The sequence below is a fragment of the Sylvia atricapilla genome, chromosome 2, assembly GCF_009819655.1.
Source record: "Sylvia atricapilla isolate bSylAtr1 chromosome 2, bSylAtr1.pri, whole genome shotgun sequence".
In the NCBI taxonomy this organism is placed as follows: domain Eukaryota; kingdom Metazoa; phylum Chordata; class Aves; order Passeriformes; family Sylviidae; genus Sylvia; species Sylvia atricapilla.
In genome coordinates, this window is record NC_089141.1 from 76,477,752 (window position 1) to 76,500,064 (window position 22,313).

General features: G+C 39.6%; 1 protein-coding gene across 1 annotated transcript in view; it reads left to right on the forward strand.

The window, feature by feature from the left end:
- The window catches only part of PCCA (propionyl-CoA carboxylase subunit alpha), a 270,508-nt gene that overhangs the window by 232,732 nt on the left and 15,463 nt on the right, over positions 1-22,313 (forward strand). The window contains exon 22 of the mRNA XM_066313485.1: positions 21,637-21,777. Within this exon, the coding sequence (XP_066169582.1) occupies positions 21,637-21,777 (141 nt within the window). The remainder of the gene's footprint in view (positions 1-21,636; positions 21,778-22,313) is intronic.

The following is a 22,313-nucleotide window of genomic DNA, read 5'->3' on the forward strand; positions in this document are numbered from 1 at the left end:
GTATTTAAAAAAGGCAATTCTCTGTGTTTGGTCTTGAAACTTCCACTGATACTACAGTGATGCTGTAGAGACAAATTAGTTCTTTCAACAACAGAGAGGGAGAGAGATGAATGTTTTAATCAGAAGAACAAAGAAAAAACACAAGTATTCATTAGTAACAGGGTTAATGGGGAGAATTTACTTTTTTAATTAAAAAATGAAAAATTAAGTCTTACTGTTAGCTTGTTTCTTTTTTAAAAGATCTGTTTGCATCATTACTTATTAATCAATACTATTTTTCTGTGCACAAGGAACTTATTTATTGTATTTATATAACATTGCCTGATGAACAGGGTGGCTGCTTACAGCGCAGTGATATTGAAGTAGTTTGAGTTATAAATATTTTTAATGATCCTGTTGTTGATGGATGGATTATTCCTCTCAGCAAAGACGAAGACTTCCCCAAGTAGTTTAAGAGAACAATTTGAGTGTCAGTTTCACAAGTGAAAAAAATCCAAAAAGGAAAAGGAAGCAATTCATTCACAACGGGACATGGTGCAGAGGAGGATAACCTGCCTTCAAAGATTTTTGTTTCGAGTATTATAATGTTTAATAAATAGTTTACTTCAAAGGGCTTTGCTGGAGAAAAAAAAATAAAATAAGCAGCTTTCCTGCTATTCTTGTTCACTGGTCCAGTGTTGCTATAAGTAGCTCATATCCTGTCCTCTGTGGTCTCAGGTGGTTAGCTTTTGTTTGGGAAACTGAAGCTTCAACCAAAAGAGCTGTGCCTACCAGTTAAATTATTAGGTAGTTGACAATATGTCTTGAAAATCAATGGAAGTCATTGTGGAACTTGGCGGGGTGACTTTGGCAGGGGAGGAGGGGTCTTGGTATTTTGGGTGATGAGCAAAGGCAACAGATCAGATCATGTAAAAATAGAAGTCGCTAAGAAAGGCATCCAAAATAGGTTCTTCACTTTCATCTGCCCCCACCACACAGTTTTTTTCAAGCATTGTTAAACTTTCATAGAGTACAAGATATATTGAGAGGTCATTTGATCTGTTCTCAGTGTCATGATTAGCTATAACAAAACACATTCTTATTTGAAGTTTTTTTGACATGTTTTGTATCCATTTCAGTATTTCTGTATTGTTTTATTTCTGCTAAGTGGTGTACTTTGTGTTTTTGTTCCATCAAGTTAAGAAATGACTCAAGGTTTAAAGGAAAAGGCTTAGGTGTTTCCCTAATAATCTTAGGCTTTCTAGTTCTGGGCATGTGAAGTAAGCTGCTGTTTTCTTCCATTGTTTTTAATTCAAGAAGTTGTTTTAAATCATTTGAGGGAGTAGTAGTATGTTGCTGTCATCATTCTAAAGCCTCATGGGGATGAGGCACTTGCCTAGGGATGTTTCAGAGACATTCTCTGGCCCAATTTCAATGTCTTCCCTATGAAATATCCTGTATTTCCAGCCATGCTAACTCCAAGTCAATGAAATAAGAAATACTCTCCTCATGTGATTTTTGTGAGGAAGAAGTTTTTGTCAGTAAGGATTGATGGAGTAAGGGAGAAGTCTGAGTGCAAGGACAAACAAGTTCTCCAGAAATAAGATGCCATAATCACTTGTAAGGAGACCTTCAGACAGGCAAAACACAGCCTTTCTCCAAGACCAAGTATGTAAGGTGTAACACTGAGCTATCCCAAAGTCTGCTTTTCTAATCACTACAGTAGCATCCTTAGTTACCCTGGCTGGAGGAAAGTAGGTTTTACCAAATAATGCACACACTGAAAATAGAAGTGATTCTGATTCTGATTTTAGAATTTCACCCCGATTCTTTTGGGTCTTCATTATTGATCGTGTATTTTATCTGTCATCGTCTGATGGCTGCAAAATAATTTGTCCTCAGAACATGTTGAGTAAGTGTAATTGCTTCAAATCAGCCCTTGTTCAACTTACAGCTAATGAATAGCCACTAGAGTCTAATCAGTGCTATAATGGTAATTAGTAAAGCAGATAAAATAGCTGGAAATTGAAACGATTAAACTTGCCTGTTTGGTATTCCATGTTGAGCAGTGAGTAAATGATGAATCAGAAATCATATAGGGTTCACTTGTGTATTTATGCCACTTGGACAAATCCTCTGCACTTCAGACAGTAGTTTGAAGGGAGAGGACATGCACTCTGGTGGTGCCAAGAAGTTCAAGGACTGTGCCTTGGATCACCAGGGGCCCTTTCAGTCTTGTTCTCCTTCACCACTTGTGCACATGCTCACATTCTGCCAAGTTCCTGTTCCATTCCTACAGGCTAGTCCTTACTCAAAAGCTATGTTCCTTACTCAAAAGCTTTGGGTATGTGTCTTGTGGATGAACCCTTATCTGTCACCTCCACAGTCCTGAGTTTTTCACGTCTCCAGGTCCAATAAGGCTTCATCTGGATTAACTGCTTGTTGGAAACTAAGCTGTTTGTCTTTTGTCTTAAGCAAACTTAACTGCCATGGAGGGAAAACATGAAACTCCTTCCCAACCATCCACCAGCAAATCTCTGACATAATGACTTGCCTAAATTTTTTTTTTCAGAAGGGCCTTTTGTGAATGTTTTCCCCTATTATCCCACTATGAAAAAAACCTATATACCTGTTCTTTCTTTTCAAGTAGAGTGTAGTTCTGTTTTTCTGTCCTGTGATCTTTTGCTACTGTTTCCTGACTAAGGAACAGCATTTTTCAGAACTGAGAATAATATCAGTCTGATTTATACCTGTCCTAATGGAAATGACCAAATATTAGACATTGTAATTGGAGATTGCTTAGTCAATAGAGAGAATTAGGTACTTGCGGGACTGATTGTCTTCTATGTGCTTCTCTGTGTGGTCTGTAGAGGGGTGAAAGTTTCCTTGTTCAAACTTTCCCGTATGTGTGATATACCCCAGACACCCACAGGAATCTGGCAGCCCTGACACAGGACCTACAGGTGCACTGTGGTTTTCTAGGGCAACATGCAGAAGCTGGATAGGACACCTTAAAGCATCCCAAATGGCAATGGCACTTGAACTTCACCCTTAAAGCTGAGGTGTTACGGGAAGTTTCTCTTCAAGTCTGGAACTTACTGGGAGCATTACCAGCAGAATATCTAGTACCTTAACTGAATAACAAAACTTCCTTTAGAATGCCTTTCAAATGTATGAGAACAAGAGAAAGCCTTGTTTTGTTCCATGTTTCATGTTGCTGATAATAATAAACTCCCTTCCCACTTAACCCCTCCCACTCAATACATTCTTTCCTGTGCAAGAGGAAGACTCACAGCTGTAAGATAAAAGGTTTTATAAACCTTGAAACAGAAATAAATTCTTACATGTATATCTACTTATGCAAATGTATAAATATAATTTGTACATAGACACTATGGATTTCTATGCTTCTATTATACCTAATGTTGTTTATACAGATTGAATTTAGGTAAAAAGGAAACAGTTCAATGTAGATATGAATGAATCAAATGATGTTTGCACTTTGTGTGTTCAGGTAGTATGGAGTATGGTTCTGCATGTGATAAAGAAGCTTAGTTAGTTCTCCCCGCCTGTAACTTTGTTGATGTGAATGCTAAATAAATTAGTGAAATTATGAAGCCAATTAATAACTGGTATTTCAAATTTAAAAGTCAGACATTGGGAAGATGAGGCTGGGAAGAATAGGAACAAAAAGAAAAACCAGCAAAGATAAAAGATTCTTTGGTGGTGGTTGTTGACTCCTACACTAAATTGCCTTACTGCCTCGCTGTCAGACCTTTTGTTTTGTGGACTCCAGTAGTTGCAGTAGCTTTCTGCATTTTACATATGCTGTACTGAGTATTGTTTGTCATCATGGGCACCTGAAAGTGAATTATGGAAATTTCTGCTTGTGATTTAATGTTGCACAGGAAATAATACAAAGCATAGATTGTTAATTGCAGTTTTATATTTATTCTGTGAAGCTAGATATAGCATCTGTTCTATTTTTGTGAGACTTGTAGGAGATTATGGTTGTCACAATGATGTTTTTAAGAAACACAGGTAAAAGGGAGGAAATATGGATGACACATACTGGCTTGCTGTATTTTTTGCAAGCAAATAGATAAACTGATAGATGTAATATATGAGCAGATTTTTTTTTAAGGAAAAGAGCTACTCTAGATTTTCAGGAATTTGCAGTTTTTTCCAAGAAAGGCAACTTAAGTCTTAGAACATATGTATAAAAAAAGCTGTGAAGTTGCAGTTGATTTCTGAAAGATATGAGCTGTAAAGATCGTTTATACTTAAAATCAGTATTCTCTCTCTCTCTCTCTTTCTCTCTCTCTCTCCATAAATATATATAAATGTTCCAGTGTTATTCTAAAGCATTCTGGTTTTGTTTTCCAGGCTCTTATGCAAAGAATATCTGAATATTAAATCAGTAATAAAGCATGTGCTCAAGTGTGCTATGCAAGTAAGCTTTTCTTCAGTGTACTTCCCAGAATTTTCTATAAGTAAAATCAGGATTGCTCAATCCGTATACAGGTTGAGGAGGTGGCTAGAAAGAAGTGAAACCTTGGTAGCTGGGAGAATGACTGCTGCATCGTGACTTCAGAGTGGTGCAAGCTAGGTTGAGTTACTCTAGGAAAAATGGGGACTGCCTTAAAAAGATTAAAAACTGAAGGATTTTGAGGGTCAAAGATACGGTCTGTGAAGGAGAAAGAGCAACCAGAAGACTAGCTCCCTCTGAAAGGGGGTGGTCACAGACACCCTTATCTCTAATGTCTTCTAAAATCTTCTTTTCTCACATTTTACTCTAAGTAGCTGTAAATGAAATTACTTTGCCACAGTCTCTATTTTTAGTTGATTCTGAAGTTAGCAGTTGTTTTGCCAGTCTCATTGACATTAGCTTTGTTTTCAATGCATGTAATACAACTTTAAACTAATTTTAGCTTATGCTAACTGATATTACATTAATACTTTCTTTTCTAAATGAAAAATGCTGTCTTTGGATGTCCTCCCTAGAACTAAGTATTTCTTTCTTACTCTGTTTTGAACAAAACAAATTGAAATTTATTCAATCTGCCCTTCTACAGAGTTGTCTTTCACATGATACTCATATGATGATCAAGAGTTCAAACATATATTTTTCAAGAAATGCTGAGTGTCTTTAACATTTCTTTCTCGAAGTTTCCTTTTTTTCTGTTGGCTACCTCATGTGATGTAACCTTGTCAGAAGTTCAGTGATGCTCAGTGTGCAGTGGTGTTGCCTGGTAATTTTTCAGATTGTTACTGTACAGGTGCTGCCTATTCATTTCAGATTCTCCTTATATGAAACATAAATGAAGAAGTAAAAAGATAAAGCTCAACTTTCACTTCAGTTACAATTCAGTCACACACCAGAAAACTCACATTTCTGGGTATTGATTGTGTTCATTTGCCACAGCAAAGTGCATTCATTGATAACTACCTGCTGGTATTGAATCAATTGTATGTGAAACATGGGGCATTATTGTCAGGTAGGGTAAATAATATTGATTCTATTTTAAAATGAATACAGCATAGGAGAAATTAATTTGATTCTATGAATTCAATAAATTATGTTCTATCAACTATATAAACAGTGAAGGTCATGTAATATGATATCATGCGGCAAGTTACAGCTGCAAGTTTTAGCAAAGTTTCCCCTCCATAACTGCAGCAAAGACGTTTTAGTTTTGTTTTGTATTAAAGGAGGAAGAGAAATCCAATGCCTGTAATCGATCTTAAGGTAGGATCCCAACTGGTACCAGGTCCTCTGACAGTCCTTAAGTGGAACTACAGTGTTAACTGACTGCAGCAAACCAGGCCCTTGGTCATGCCGTAGGTCAGCAGTCCTTGAAACTTTGAATATTATTGTGACTATGGACTCTGCAGTCAAAAGTCCTGATCTTTCAAAATGAGCAAACAATCAGAAATGGGAGAAGGGAGTTGTGTTGATTGACCATCTTTGAAGCCATTGGCTCCATGAAAGAATATCAAGGAAGAACAAGTGCAATAAGCTCAACTGTCACAAACATGAGTCAACCATGAGGATGGCTTCGGATTGCTCTTGCATCTATTCCCTTAAAGTGAAAATGAACTGCCTTACAGAAAACGTGTTAAACAGCAGCAGCTAGAGCACTGAAACTGTGAAACAGAGAACCCTTTTTTAGATTACAGCTGACTGTACAACTGAGATTTAGTCACTGACCATGTACCTCAAACATTGTCTTCACAATCTGCACAGTGATCCTGAAGTCTTCGTATATGAGCAGATAAGGTGCCGATTATCACACAACCGTATGAAGAGAGCAGGAGACAGAATTCTGCCAGTGCTATGGTGCCCTTGTCTCATTTCAGATATTTAGTAACAAATACCTCGCAACCAAGCTGTAGCTGGTTGTGTCTAGAATTTGATATTTGGAAACAGTATTAGCTCAAAAGAGCTGGTGCAATAAAGAGTTGTCTGTATATGAAAAAGGGGTGGAGGATGTGAGCCATCTGATTGTAATTGGTAGATGCAATTTCATCATGAGTGAAGATTGTCTGTAGAAAGTAACCTGTAGAGAAGTGAAGGTAGAAGCATCAGACTTAAAGCTTCAGAGCAGTTCAAATGCCTATTTTTGGCACCTACAGCAGGATTCAAGTACAATTTATGTGTCTGAGTCAAAGAAAGTGATCCAGGAGGTTTAGGATCCAGTAACCTTCAGAGTCTCCTCAGGACACCTAAAATAGGTTTAACAGCTGTCCAACTAAAGGCACGTGTCTTCTCAGCAACCCTGCTCTGCAGAACTGGATATCAAATCACTTACCCTCCCTGTGCTGCTGAAACAAAGTACTTGAGTACAACTCAAGCCTCCTGAGAGAATAGGCTTTGGAAAACATCTAGCATGGATGGGGCAGAATTGAGTTCAAGCCAAAGCCTAGCAGCTGTGGCCATGCTGATGAAAATTCTTAGCAGTAAAAGGTAGAGGTGAACACTTGCAGTTCCTTTTGCTGCTGAGAGCACTTGCCTGCAAGACTGTGAGTTGGAGTTCTGTGCTAAGTTCCACATGACAGAATTGAAATTTCTGCAGTATGTTGTAATTGCCAAGTCTTAGAGTGATAGAAGGAGAAACCCTCTCTGTGCTTGAGGGAAAGCAAATTTCTATGGGGAAAGCAAATTTTGATCCTCATTTTCAGAACCATTTCCCCATGTCACACCAAGTAGCTGAGCAGAGTGCAGTTTTCTCCTCTTCCCAGCTGAGTTCCTTCACCTTTAGGCCACATAACTAGTTTTGTTCTTCCCTTGTCCTGTTTTTCCACTCCTGCATGCATAACTGCATGCCTTACACAGCAGCAGAGGTCTTCTTTGAGTACCTTGTAGTCAAATTTGTAAATATTTTAATTATTGAGTCCATTTTGAAGTATAGAGTGCTGAGCTGCATCTTGACTGCCCTTTCACCACTCTGCTTGGTGTGTTGCTGTTTCCATCTACTGATGAAAGCACCCCTTTATTAGCCAGACCAGTATTGCATTGTCAGCCAAATTTCAACGATGTTGGATATAGTTAAAATTTAAAGAAAAGAAATTTTTTTGCAATGTGTCTCAGTTTAAAAATTTATTAGCGAATAATGTTAGAAGAGTGATCTGTTAAACTTTGATCTTATCCCACTGTGAAATGTCCCCAGATCTATTTCTTTGCAGATTTGACAAACTGGGAAGCTTTAAAACATCCTGATAACCAGCATGTTTGTTCCTAACATTATACTGAGTAGTGAGAGTATTGTGATGGATAAAATCAGTGCTAATTATTTCTAGTCTTAAAATCCTTTCCTTCTCTTCATCCTCACATTACTCTACACAGCAATACTCATGAATTTACCGCTCTCAACAGCATTCTTTGTTCTGAGTTCCTTTTCGTGTTCCCAGACTAGGTTTTTATGATTATTGATACGCAGACTCACTCCTGTTGCTATTTATGCCAAGTGTGATGAACTGGTGTGTTGAAAACAGAGATCTAACTATGGATGTGTTACTCTACTGTATCATTGCCACTAAAATTCTTTGCAGTTGACTGATTTTTACCTTGTGCCTAGTGGATCATTCCTAGTCTTCTCCCAAAGTAGAGAAATTCACTTAAATTAACAACAAGATTTAAGAAGGAGTTCAAATGTTTTGTGAATAGTGCTTTTCGGTTTTTTGAAGCAAAGAATGGCAGTTAAAAAAATGCAACAATGTTTTCTAGTGATTGAAATAAGTGCACTGCTGGTTACATTTCACCTTTTAAACCAGCAGAGATATTAGCCTGGTGACCCTGGAAAACAGCTTTTGGATCTAAACCAGTGGTAGCTCCAAGTGTAATACTCCAGATCTATTGTAGGTTGTCTGAGCAATCATTCTGTTGGATTACACTCAGAAAAATGCTGGTGTGAGGAATAAACATAGTTTAGATACATAATAAGATAGAACAGAATGTGTAAAATCTGGGCACCCTGGTCCAACCCACCCAGATTCCTCCTGGTGGGAGGAATCTCTGCCCATGGCAGGGAGCTGGAACTAGATGATCTTTAAGGTCTCTTTTAAACCAAACCATTCTGTGATTCTGTGAAAATACATCTCTAAAAAAAAAAACCTATAATGGCAATTGCAAATATATTTCCCATGGTGTTTAAAAAAAAAATTGTTCAGTGAAGTGGAGAACTGATAAAAAATTTATTCAAAGTCCGTTATCTTTGAGTTTGATTTGCATTTAAAGAAATATTCCTAGCTTTCTTTCTGTACTGTTTTCATTAGGATAGTCAGAGTTTCACATGATCCTTTAATTGTTGTGCAAAGAATCGAGTCAGTTACAGAGATGAAATGTGGAGATCAGTACACTCTGTGAACACTTCAGAAAAACTCAGTTAAATTAAAAAATTAAACACTAAATCACTTTGACCAAGAACTTCAAAATATTGCTGTGAGGACAGAGGTTAAATTAATTATGAAGTAATGGCCAAAGCTCACACACTAATAACTCTGGTGGGAGTGACTATGAGTGGTTAACTGAGGTGCTCTAGTCTGATGGTAGTTTGGGTGATTGCCTTTTACTGACTCAACGAGCATATTTCAACAGGATCACAGAATCCTGAGGGTTGGATGGGAGCTCTGGAGATCATTTGATCCAAGCCCCCTGCCAAGTCAGGGTCACCTGGAGCAGGTGGCACAGGAACGTGTCCAGGTAGGTTTTGAAAGTCTCCAGAGGGGGACACACCACGCCCTCCCTGGGCAGTCTGTCCCAGTGCTCTGACACCCTCAGGGGGAAGAAGTTCTTCATTTTGAGGTATTGCATACAGTAACATTCATCACTTCATCTCCAGTCCCAAGTCTACTGGATAATGTTGTTGCTCACTGAAAAATAAGTTCCAGGACTCACTTCTTACAGGAATGTTAAGAGTTTGGGCTAAGATAGCTCAGTCATAAGTTGTTTAATTATAGAATCATATAATAGTTTGGGTTGGAAGGAACCTTAAACATCATCTCATTCCAACTCTCCTGCTGAGGACTGGGACACTTTCCACTAGACCACATTGCTCAGTGTCCTGTCTAACCTGCCCTTGAACACTGCCAGGGATGGGGCATCTGCAGCCTTTCTGAGCAGCCTGTTCCAGTGTCCCACCAACCTCACAGTAAAGAATTTCTTCCTAATATTTTATTTAAATTAACCCTCTTTCAGTTTAAAGCCATCACCTTTTTTCATGTCCCTAGAGGCCCTCATAAAAAGTCCCTCTCCAACTCTCTTGTAGACCCCTTTATGTAGTAGAAGACTGCTAGAAGGTAGAAGTGGCCCCTAGAGCAGAACTGGACCCTGTTCTGCTGACTTTTGTGTCACATTTGAACTTGAAGAAGGATCTATCTATATTATGTAGTACTGAGGAGGTACAGCAGCAAAGCTCCAAATGTGTATTTTGAGCCAGGAGGAAGACAGAATACAAGTACCTTCAGTGCTAAGTGACAGATGATTGGGGATTTGTATTGCCAGTTTGGGTTTAGGTGCTTCAATTCTGCTTAAGCGTCCTACTTTGGGAATGTAAGTCTTTTTGAACTGAGCCCTTAGATAGTAGCAAATGATGTCATGAAGGTTTGAATTACAAAAGCACTAGTCTGTGACACAAAAGACAATTTTAAGTCCTATATGAATAGTTCTGCTAGTAATCATGGATGCAATAGCATGTATTTCTAAATTACAAAGGCTAGAAAATGTGCGTCTACTGCTTGTGTATTTATCCTTCCTAATGCCATGAAACTATCATTGGAGATTTAATGGTAGGAAGCAGTTATCACACCAGTGCTCTGCTGTGGCTGAGACTTTCATGATGATTTAGTATCCAGAATAATTAAAAAACCATAACTAAATCCTGTTTTATTACATATAATAAAATGCACAGATTTTGTGTGGGTTTTCATAGTCTGCCAGTCTTTTATTGCATTCTAAATAAAAATGAACTTTTTTTAAAACCGTAGAATGAAAAAGTAGAGCACAGTTAAGTGGTTTTTCAACAGCCCCCTCCTGAAGAAGATGGTAAGAATGAGGGATTCATTTTTCAAAAAAACTTTTTTCCAGGCAGATATATCCTTACTTACGTGCAGTGTAGTAATTAACTTAGTTCTTACTGAATTGAAAGTTCTAAGTAAAGTATCTTGGGAGATACTGTGAACTGAGTGAAATTAGTGGGACTACTGACAAAAACAAATCCAGAACAAAATAACATCCAGGATTTAAAGCCTCTCAATCTCTAACCTGGCCAGTAATGCTACTAAACCCCCTAAGTCAGTAGTCAGGCTGTGTAATTGCCATGGTGTGAGAACAGAGTGTCAGTCAGGAAGACATATGGAAGAGATTATCACACCATTTATGTAAAATTGCACCATCTTGGATGACTTGAGCTCTCACACATGTACTCCTTTCTCACAGCTTCCCCTCATGACCATCTAGACTCCTGCTTGGAATTCTGAGTTTGCAACAGCTTTGCAAATGTATCTGGACTTGCCCAGGTTCAAGGGGCTTCGTATTTAAACTTTACTAAATCCATATTTCAATCTAGAGAGGATGAAAATATACTGAATTAAATGTCTGTACAAAGGCCTTGGCCTCCTACACACGTTTTCCTCCAGTTGTAGATGTCATTGTGCTACCTGCTGTACAAAACAAAACAGAAAGATGCTGTGGCTTACCAAGTAGTATTTGGAAGTGTTCCAAGGCAAATTTACAGACCAAACTCTAACCAGTGCTTACCCAACCATTAGAAAACTTAGTAAGCTGTGGAAGAAGGCAGTTTGCTCTGCAGTTTTCTCTCTATGAAATGTACAGGCTGAAACCATTTTTGCAGTCAGTGGGAATTAAGGTCTGTCTAAATTTCTGTGTGGTTGTAGGTATCTTCACAGTGAATGAAAGACCTCTCTCTGCTCTGCTTTTTCCTCCATTTAAGTGAGTGCCAAAAGTAGTGCTGATCTTGAAGGCAAGAGGAGTCAAACATTTATTATATCCTGGCCACCCAGAGGAGGAAAAACATTGGTGTCTACAAATGAAGCAGCATTTGCTTGACCTTTCTCTAAATGAATTTTACTCAAAGGTTGTTTTTTTTTTTTTTTTTTTCCTAGTGAGGCTATGTTTTGCCCCAAATCAGACAGTACTTTTCAAAAGTGCTTCCATACTGAACGTACTGAAGAGCTTACAAATTTGTAGTTAACCAAAAGGAATCTGGGTGAGAAGTAGTAAATATCCTACAGGTTTTAGGTTGCTATGTATTTGGTTGGTGAAACTTCAGTTTCACACATCTTTGGCTTTTCCCTTTTTATAAGTAATTACCTCAGTTTCTAGTCAGACCAGCCTCTACAGGTTGCTTTTGTGAGCCTTGTGCCGTTTATTATCAATGGATTTGCTTTTTATTGTTGTGAGAATCCCTTACTCTAACAAGTTACTGTGTCAAGGCATACAACCGAGTTCGTAGTCACCTGTGGCCAGTGCAGCTCATGGCAGCCTTTATTAGTTGGGGACATCTGTGTAACTCCTCAGACAGTGAACTCCAGGACAGCTGAACCAAATTTCTCTCTGAAAGATTTAAAGATGTAGTTGTAGGTGAAGGTATTTCCTCTATCTCTACAGCAGCTTTCCAGGGATAAGAAAAGGAGCAGGTCAAGTGGCTACTTATGAGGCAGCATGTTTTTACTTTTAGAATACTGAGCCTTTCTAGCCATGCTGTCTGTGGTACAGCTGAAATCTCACAGCAAGCAAATATTATAGTCATGTGCAAGTAACTGTAATAGCTATAGTTACATGGGGGTTCAGAGTATGAGCACACTTAGTTTTGCCTTGCTGTCACTGGGTCTGCCCCTCACCTTTTCCTGCATGCATCCTGTAACAGTGGTCACTTAAGTGGTTTGCTTGGGTTTTTGTTTGGTTTTTTTGGGAGGTGATTGTGCTTTGTTTGTTTGTTGGGGTTTTTTTAGGGGGATGTATTTTTTTGAAAATCAGAACCAAAACCCCATCCCATTTTGCAGCCATCTGGGTGTTCTCTGCTATGCAGTGCAGAACCAATTGCATGGTTCTTGTCAGTGGTTGCATTTTTATTGTTATATAAAATAAACAGGTCAAATGTTCTTGCCCATTTTTAAATGCTTGTAGAAATAAATTTTATTTTAATATTAATGCATGTTAAAAACCTCAGTATTATGTAATAGGGTTAGTCATGTTTAACCATGCTGTACACATCTCCAAGATGTATTTTTCCTACTCTAGATCATATTCCATGTTTAGGGGGTATGGTTTTGTAAACACTTAAGCATGTGATTTGCCTTATTCTAAAAAGAAGTCCTGATGACTGCTGTTGGCCTGGTTACTTGTGAAAGGTTAGGCAAAAGCCTTCAGGATTGGGACACATTTCAGAAAACAAGTAGTTGCTTTTCCTTGTGCAGATATTTTCATGCTCTTTTTCAACAGATTTTATCAAGAGAAAGAGAGATTATTACAGTAGGAACTTCTGGTATTTTAAAACAAAAAACCAAGTCATTAGTAATGTAACCAAGTTATTTTCACAAAGTTGCAAGTGCTGTGGCAGAAGCTCGTTTCTAACCAACCTGCAGATGAGTTGAGGCAGTGGTGTGTGTTTTACCTATGTTCCACATTTGGTACTCAGGGCAGTTCTCCCTGGCTTTGTCATTAAGTAGCAGATTTAAAGTAAATGTTTGAAGTATAGGTTGACCGTATTTGAAGCATAAGGGTGATGAAAGTGATGCATTATGTCACTGTAACATATTGACATTATCAATTATGTGTTATTAAACAGCTTAGCTAACTGAATGATTTACCTTGTGTTTAACTGCCTCTTTCAATTAAAAGTAGCAAATGCTGTAGAACTGGGGCACAGTCATAGAAACCATATATTTTCTCCTGTTAACACCAGCACTGCTGACATACAGGTGATGGGAGTGTTGGCATTTTGCTGCAGGCTCTAATGGGCTAGTTTAAATGGCCTAAAAAAAGTGATTAATGATTAGGAACAGGACTGTTACACAGCTTCGCAGCCCTTTTCCTCAGTGCATTTCCATTTACGTCAACCAGCAGCACACTTGGGAGGTGTTATTTCAAAGTAGTCGGCGCAGGGGCATTTTTCTACTACCATTCGTTTCTATTTCTTAAGTCCCTTTGGTTGTCCAGATATAGCTAGTATTTCCTTAAAGTTGTAAGCTTTAGTGATAAAGAAAGATATCCTCAGACTAGTATGTCTGGTGACCAAAATCTAAAACTGTGGAACTCTATTGTCATTTCAAAGTATTTTTGCCATCACTCTGCTTACTCCTGTTTGGTTTATTGTGTTGGAAATAATCTAAAGGTCCCTCTCGGAGTAACTGGAGCACTGCATCAACCAGTACATGATTCTCCTCTGCTATTCACTTGATTTTTGCGGCAAGCAGTAATTTGTACATTAGTCCTGCTTGTTTGTAATGGGTAACTGTCCACCCCTAAGCCCTCCCTTTATTTACATGGATACACATCTACATATATATTTGTGATGTGTATTTCTTTGGGAACTGAGATCAGTAGACACTGCTGCAACACTCCCACCCCAAGTAATAATTAACACTTTAACCCCTCTCGCCCCAAGTAATAATTAGGTGCCATGAGTAGGAAAAACAAGTAGTTCCAAAAGAAAATTGAGAACGAGGCTGGAAAATCTAGCATCTCAGTCTTTTTAATGAACCTTAGGAGAGTGAAGTGTCTAGCAGACATAATGCATTCTCTTTGCTCTTTTAAGCTAAGGCAATATCAAACACTAGAGTAGAGGGGATTGAACGCTCAAGGGGAAGATACCTTGTACTTTTTGGAAGTTTATTTCGCTACACTGAGATCTTAGAACTTGTGGCTGAAAGTCAGCACTTGCTCTCAGGTATCATGTTGCAAGAGAATGAAATACATTTTCTTAGAACAGGACATTTGTGCAGTATTTTAGTTGCTAGCATTTTTCTAGTGATCAAAGAATGAAGCTAAGTCTTAGCTGTGTACAAGTTCAACCAAGTTTTCTGAGCAAGAAACTTAAAAAAAAAGATTCATACAACAATTTGGAGGGCAGAGGGGAAAGGGGGAATTTAAGTTTGGAGCGCGGTGGCGTTGGCTCCAGCAGGTATACTAGAGCCACTCTTTTGCAGAATAAAAATGATGCCAAACAGATTTGCAGTGTCTGTGGGAATAAGCTTGGCTCAAAGGTGAGCACGTCACCAAGTTGGCTTGTCCTTTAATGATGGTATTGTAGTTCAAGATGGTATTGTAGCTCATCTTCCTTTTTTAATGCTATTTTTAGGAAACTAAGGCTGAGGCAGGCATGCTGAAGGCTCCGTGTGTGTTTGTTCTCTGGCTTTGCAGTACCTTTGACTCAGCTGATGGACTTCAGCCAAGCATATCAGAGGAGGAAGAATCCCAAAAGCACTATGGTCCAACCTGTTTCTTGAATAAAATGTGTGCAGTTGTAGGAGGAAGCTGCAACTCTGTGTGGTAGGGAATGTGGTCAGAGAGTTTGGTTAAACTCGAGTTTTTTAAGATGGGAGAATGGCAGACTGGGGTGTGCAGCTGGGAATAGCCCCAGGGCTGTAATGGTGTTTTACATGACAAACAACTACAAACCTCATCTGAGAAGAAGCAGGCCTTGATAGTCCTGGTGCTGACACAACTACTTGTTACTTCTGAGAGATTCTCCTCTTGTTTGTGCAGTATACAGAGGGGGATTTATATGAGTTTTCTTGTCAGCATATGCACGGGCCAGAGTATGAATGAATTTTACAACAGGTGTGTAAAGCTGCTTCCCTTCTCCCTTCTTATTAGGACATGTAGCTTATCAGTAGCCACTTGAATGTCTTGGTTGGTTTTTCTATTTTTTTTTTTTTTAATTTATTCTTTACATTTTATTTTATTTTAGCACCAACGTTTTCTCTTTGCAGAGCCTGCATCTCCAGTCCTCGGTTGGGTCAGGGAAACATCTGCTTTGCATAGTTTGCAAGTGTTACTTATTAACTCAGGCCCCCAAATCCGGGCAGTGTGGTGCCTGTTCCCAGGCCAGGCTCAGCCTGCTACTTGTTTTTTGGAAGCATGTGTTGAAGTTCATTACACGCATTTATTCTTCAGTTTTCTGCTTGGCTTGAATCCGCTTCTATGATTCTGTTCTGAAACGATGATGTAAACTATACAATAAAAAAAATATATGGGGTTTTTTTTCCTTACGCATTCGTGCAGGACTTTTTCCCCTGTAGTTCATAGTAGTACTGCTTGTGGGCAGGTTTCAAAGGAATCTCATCTCCATATGGTTTTACCCGATAATCCTTTATCCACCATCTTCAGCTCTCATTCCGTTGCTTTCTTGCCTGTGGCTACGTTTCTATCTCTGCATCAATTAGCACAGTGATTTATACAACAAGCAAGCAGTTTAGAGGTAATGGTACACAATTAACATCTCATTCCACCATAAAGGGTATGCTAAATACCCCAGTCACTGCTTTCTCTGCCTGGAATTGAAATAAGTGTTTGTCCTAATTCATATGCTATCTGATGTGAAGTGGGCCCGCTTTGTACGGCACTACACCATTAATCTAATTATAGATAGCTGCAAATGAAGTGCTGTCTGAGCACAGAGACTGAAGAAAATAGCGCTTTTGTCATTTAGCATGACTCTGTGAAGCAGGATCGCACTTTACACGGCAGCACGGCAAAATGGGAATCTGAATAATATTGCTGCCTGTTGCATCTTTTCTAATTACAACAGCATTGTAAACACAACTGGGCGCTGATATAAATAGAGCTGTAGATACGCTGTCATGTGGGTTGTAGGAGAAAATCCTTAGTGTGCTGTTGTATTAAATGATGCATCCTGATTGACAGCTACCTTGAGACTGCGCTGATGGAGTTGTCAAAGCCTTGTGCGAGCGCCGGGGCCGCTCCGGCGGCGGCAGCTGCGGCCGCTGCGCTCCCCGGCCCGCAGGACATCGCCGCCTGTCCGTCTGTCCGCCCTGCCCGCACGGCCGCCGTCTGAAGCCGAGGGAAGCTGTTTGTGTGCACGGCTTTAACCCTTGGTAGGTTTCTCTAGAGTGCTAATTATGTATCACACAAGGAATGGAAAGTGGGAAATGCGCCTGAATTACAAGTCTAATTAAGTTTCTGCTGCTGGAAGTGTGTGCTACGTGCTGGTGAGGCTCCTCTCGGTTTTCTTTCCCTTTTGATGCTACTAGAGGCTCACGATTTTTGGGGACTGGTTTGAGATATTTCTTACTGCTACTTTTTTCATCAGCTGTCTCTGTAGCTTCGGTATTTGCTCCTCCATCAGACTAAAAGTGCTGTTAGTTTGTGCAGGTGTTAATGCCAATCCTCACCACCACCCTGTGGAAGCAAATTAGCTCTAGAACTCGGAGCTCGGAGAGAAAAGCCTCTGTGATTTGCAAAATGTCATTTATCTCGTTATTCGGTAAGAAATCCTTGACTCTGAAAGAAGGTGGTGGTGTCTGACACCGTCTAGTAGCACAGAATAAATGCTAAGCAGGGATCATTTTCCCGCTTAGATGCTGTGGTGGAAATCTAAGCAAGAGTACGGTCTTTCAGTGATGTTGACGTGTATAATGGTTAATAAAAAAGGCAGCGTGCTCATTTTGTTTGGAACTGGAACATTGCTTGGTATTGCTTCCACTGAGTACAGAATAATATACTCCGTGTGAATCGATGGCGTCAAAGCACAGGTGACAACAGTGAAGTGACTTGAGGCAGGATGTGGATTAGGAATGCTGAAGGGAAATTATGTGACCACAGTTAATACATTTCACTGGTTCCAAACCTGAGACTGTGAGGCTAGTGAAAATAATGAAGACACACAGCAGACAATTTCTCTACTGAAATCTGAGCTATGTAAGATTTTCACCCTTCTGACCACAGGAATGACAGCTATTTGAAAAACATGGTTGAGCATTTAGGTAAAGCATACTGAAAATCCACATCTGGTCAGCAGTCCAAACACTAACGTAAGTAACATATGGGTAGTGATTACTCTATAAAACCTCCAATGTATTTTGAACATTTACAGCTTCTGGGGACATGAGTTTCAAGTGTACAGGGGAAGATCATATTTAATAAACTAATGTGAGGTGTAACACAGTGCAATTTTGAGCATTTTAGTGAAGATTTACAATATTCTGATGCATACGTTAAGGGAACCATATCTGTGCAAACTACAGAACTTGTTTTTAAGCACAGATGGGGCGAGATATGCCCTGGCCATCTTTTTTTTTTTTTGTTGCAGTCAGTCTACTTGTCTACTGACTTGGGGGATCAGTAGGGAATGTACTGACAAAAAAAACCAAAACAACCATGAGACCTAAGGTATAATTTTCACTGTATTTGCTTTCTTCTCCTCCACCCCCAGCCTGAATTGCTATTACTGCACCTTTTTGTGTTCTTATTTTTGTCATGGAGATTTGGTTGTAAGAGGTAGTTTTGCATTACATAAACATCCAATTCATTTAGTGGGAGAGGTAGGACAGGATGCTGTTACCCTTAGAAAGCTATTAAGTAACATCACTTTTCCCTACTGTATTTTTTTGTCAGCTGACTGTGGACTCCAGTGGTCTGGTGGTAAAGAAACACCTGTTTTGTGCCATTAAAAGCTGTATGGCTCCTTTTGGTACTGCTTTATTGACTTCACTTTGGCTGGCAGAGTTGGGCTTTGAAACCCTGTGGAGTGGAGCAGTGGCTGGTGACAACTACTCATCAGCACAGATCTGATGGGTAGCAGATTTCCCTGCTCTCAGAGTCCACCTGCAATCCATTTATGACTCCAACAAATGTTTCTTCTGGTTTAGGCCAGTGGAAACCTCCTGGTCTCTATTTATAACCTAAACTTAACAGCCTTCCCCAATTTACGCCCCCTTCTTTCTCCCATCTCCTCCTTCTGAGCATAAAGGAAGAAAATCAGAACCTCATCCGCACTTGGTTAGAAGCATATCAAAACTTCTGCTTCCTATGTTCAAGCATTGTTCTCGCTAAATCAAAGGCATAGCAGCAGCGTTTGTCATGTAATGAAAATATGTGGTATTTTCTTAATTGTCTTTGTTGTGGCAGCACTGGTGGGCGTTGTTTGACTTGGTCTTCCAAGAGAGTCCTGCGGCTCTCACCGAGCCACCCGGGTTGGGTGTACAGCACCCTGCACCCAACAACCCATGAGCTCCACAACTCATCTCCAGGGATAAATAGCAGCATCACAAAGGGATATTTATGCAGGTATTTAGTGGGATCCAGCCAGCAGCAGAAATACATCAAAGGTAATCTTGGAGAAGGAACCTTTCTTTGCGGCTTTTGTCTTTTCATATTCTGAAAGGTCATTTGTGAACCAACTGTGCCAAAAAAGGCCTTTCCCCAGAAGTTTACTGTTGTTATTTTTTACTTTTTGATTATAGTAACTTGCTTATCCCCCAAACAGACTAAAGAACAATAAACAAATACAAAAGGAAAAGGAACAGCTCATCAATAACAAAGACCTGCATTTTAAAGCTTTGAGAGTACTGACTCTTACATCTCACTCCAAGCAAAGCAGGAGTCCTGCAGAGAAAGGAATCTAAAAGATATGAAAATTATAAAGATAGTAAAAACAATGTTTGGTAGGGATATTTTAGCTTGGTGTGGAGAACTGAGCTTTAAAGTGCAGCATACTGAGGAATGTGTTTTTCCCCCCACTGTTGAATGTTGTAAAGTGCATAGGGAATTCTGTATTTCAACCCCTGTGGAATACTGTAACCTAGATGAATGCAGAAGGTCTGGCTTTCCCTTCAAGTTTAAATTTTGAAATTGGGCAGCTCAGGAGTGTTAATGTGGCTTAAAAAACTAAATGACATCTAAACCTAATCCTTTCAAATCATATCAAAATAGTCTCTTGCAAGAGGCAACAATATGGTCCACAAATATAACTTATTTCTGCATTCTTTCTTTTTTTTAAAAAAAATTATTTTCAAACTCTGAGTACAAAGAAGACACCAACCATGGATACTGAAACTGTGCAATTTGTTGTAATTATATTCCCCCCCATAGATTTAATGAAGGACTTTAAAGTACAATTTATCTTGGATAAATAGTCCCTCTACACAGAATGTTTATTAGATTGACAGCAGAATACACTCTGCAAGCTTTTTTTCCTTGCCACTTATGACTCAGATGAATTTTAATAGGAGTAAAAAGCTTTTATTTGCACAGTAATTTCACTTAAGGATCATATCCTTCAGAAACTGGCAGACACTTGTATGTCTTGATTGCAAAACAGACACTCAAGAGTAAAGCAACACGCACAAGATGTTATTATTTGACTTGTCACACTGCTGCAGTTCTATTGGCGGCTTATGTCACCAGTTCTCCCGTAGGCAGCGGGTGCCCTGTCCCTGCCCAGGGCCGTGTGTCCGTGCCGCTGGCACCCGTGCGCCGCGCTCCTGGAGCGGGCGGAGAGCCGCCTGTGTTTTGGGGGGAATGGTGAGCGCCACAGCCTGAATTGCCGTGATGATGCCTGCGGGAGGCTTGGAGTTAAAGCTGCTTTCTGCATACAAAATGGTGCTGGTTTCCCCGTGCCACGGCAATTAGGACCGAGGCACATGGCTGCGAACGGGTCCTCGAATCTTTGGGTGCCACTTAAAGCCTCAGGGAACATCGCTGCGGCGTTTTGTTACACTTACTGGGGTGTGGTGGCAGGATCGCTTCGTGTAACCATTTGCCTCTATTTCTGGTTAGAAGCGAGTGTTTCTGAGTGAATGGCTGCACTGTTCATCTCGCAAAATATTGTGTGTCCACACACCATTTGTGGAGGATGATAATCCTCTGTTATGTTGTTTGAATTCGGCTCTGGAAGCCGCGTTTTAAAGATGTCACTGCAGAGTTAATCACCTTTTGCATGTATTTCTAAATAACTTGTTCTGCTTCCTGCAGAAGCAGAAGGTAGAGTCCCCCTTTACCTTCACCATAAGGATATCGGATTTTTTCTGTCCACGTAAAAAATGAAAAGTAAAGACATTTTATTGTTAATAAAACAATAGCTAATTGTTTTGGAGCAAAACATACTGTTCCAAGCAAGGTGTTGAACTTTCCATCAGCAAAATACGCATTTGAATTGTAAATGCCGTCCGCCGGATGCTTATTATTAAAACCTTTGTTTAAATTATTGATGAGGTGCGGCGCTGGCCTTGGCTCGGTGTGGCCCGGCGAGGCGGGAGTGTCACACAGAGACCTGCTGCCATCTACTGGCTCCGTGCGCTCCCTCCCGGGTGCCGGCCCTCCGTCCGTCCGTCCGTCTGTCTGTCTGTCTGTCAGAGGCCAGGGAGCTCGCCAAGTGATGGCAACTTTTTTAAAAATTAAAAGCCCTGGGCCCGAGATGTTTTAGGCAACGTTTATACGCCTTCAGAAAGGTTTCGCTTAAAGGGATGCTCTCACCTGAGGGTCATCATATTCCACCCTGTTTTTAATTGCTGTAAAACATTCTAGAGAAAACAAAACTTTCTCCGGGTAGGTAACGGCTGCTGAATGGGTTTTAGTGCAGATAAAGCATATTCAACACAACAACGTTTGGCTGTTCTGCTTATGTATGAAAAATCAGGATTGAAATTGAATTAATAGGTTTTAATTGCAAAAGCTGAGCGAATTACTAACTTCAAACATGAACTACATGGTAAAAAGAAATGCTTAAAAGGTAAATACAATGCTTAAGATCAGTCATGTCGTTGAAAGTCTGGCAGACTTTCCCAAAAGGTCAATTTCCAATTCATCACTGCACTGAAAAAAATCCCTGAATATTCCTTATCCACCAAAGATAATGTGCAGCAAACATAAGGGCATTTTTGTTTTTATATTTGCATCTCCCCTCTCTACCCACAATTTTAAAACAAGTCTGACATGTCTTTACTCGTTTCTTTGGTTTTATGTGCACTTTGCTGCAGACTTGGGTTGAATATTTTTCTTTCTGCATCCTGAAAATGAAACTCTGAATAAAGATTTCAAACAGTGTTTTTTAGACGCTCCTGTGAAGAATATCTAACAGATGTATTACATAAAAACGTGCCATAAAATAATGCAGGTTATTGACTGGAGTTCACCAAGGTACAGTTTTCTAAACCAGTCCTCTTCCTATTCTTTAGTACAAATTGCAAATACTGACGAAGGTTGCTGCGGAGCTGAGCAAGTACATGCCAGAGAAAGCAGCAGAGGACACCTCCAGCATTTTGAGATCTCCCATGCCTGGAACAGTGGTGGCAGTTTCTGTCAAGCCTGGGGACATGGTAAGAAATGTGATCTATATATCTGTATTTTCATTATATATCCCACAGAAATTTCGCCTTGGTGCAACTGAAACTACATGTTTGATGTGGAAGGGTTTTTATTGTTGTCTTGGTTTTGTTTCTTTCTGGTTTTTAAAATCACCTGTAGAATAAAGTGTGCTGAAGGATGTGTGCTGTTTTTAGTTCGAATTATAAAAACTTGTAAGGAAAACGAATTCAAATTAAACTGACTTCAAAAGGAAAATTTTCAGCCTAGTACAAGTCCACAGAAGAAACTCAAAGAGATAGCTTGGTTTTGTATCCCCAATACCTTGAGGGGCAGGACAGGTACAAGGGAGAAAATTGTGAGTAGATTCACATAAGTGGGTGTGTGTGTGTCTGTCTGTCTGTCTATCTATCTATCTATCATCTATCCGTCTATCAGCTGTCAGTGCTAGCAGGAGGGAATTGTTGATTTTCTGCCCTGAGGTAATGAAAATATTGCTAGAAAAAAAAAGGGACACAGGACAGATATTTAACTTTACCCTTTTTCGTTT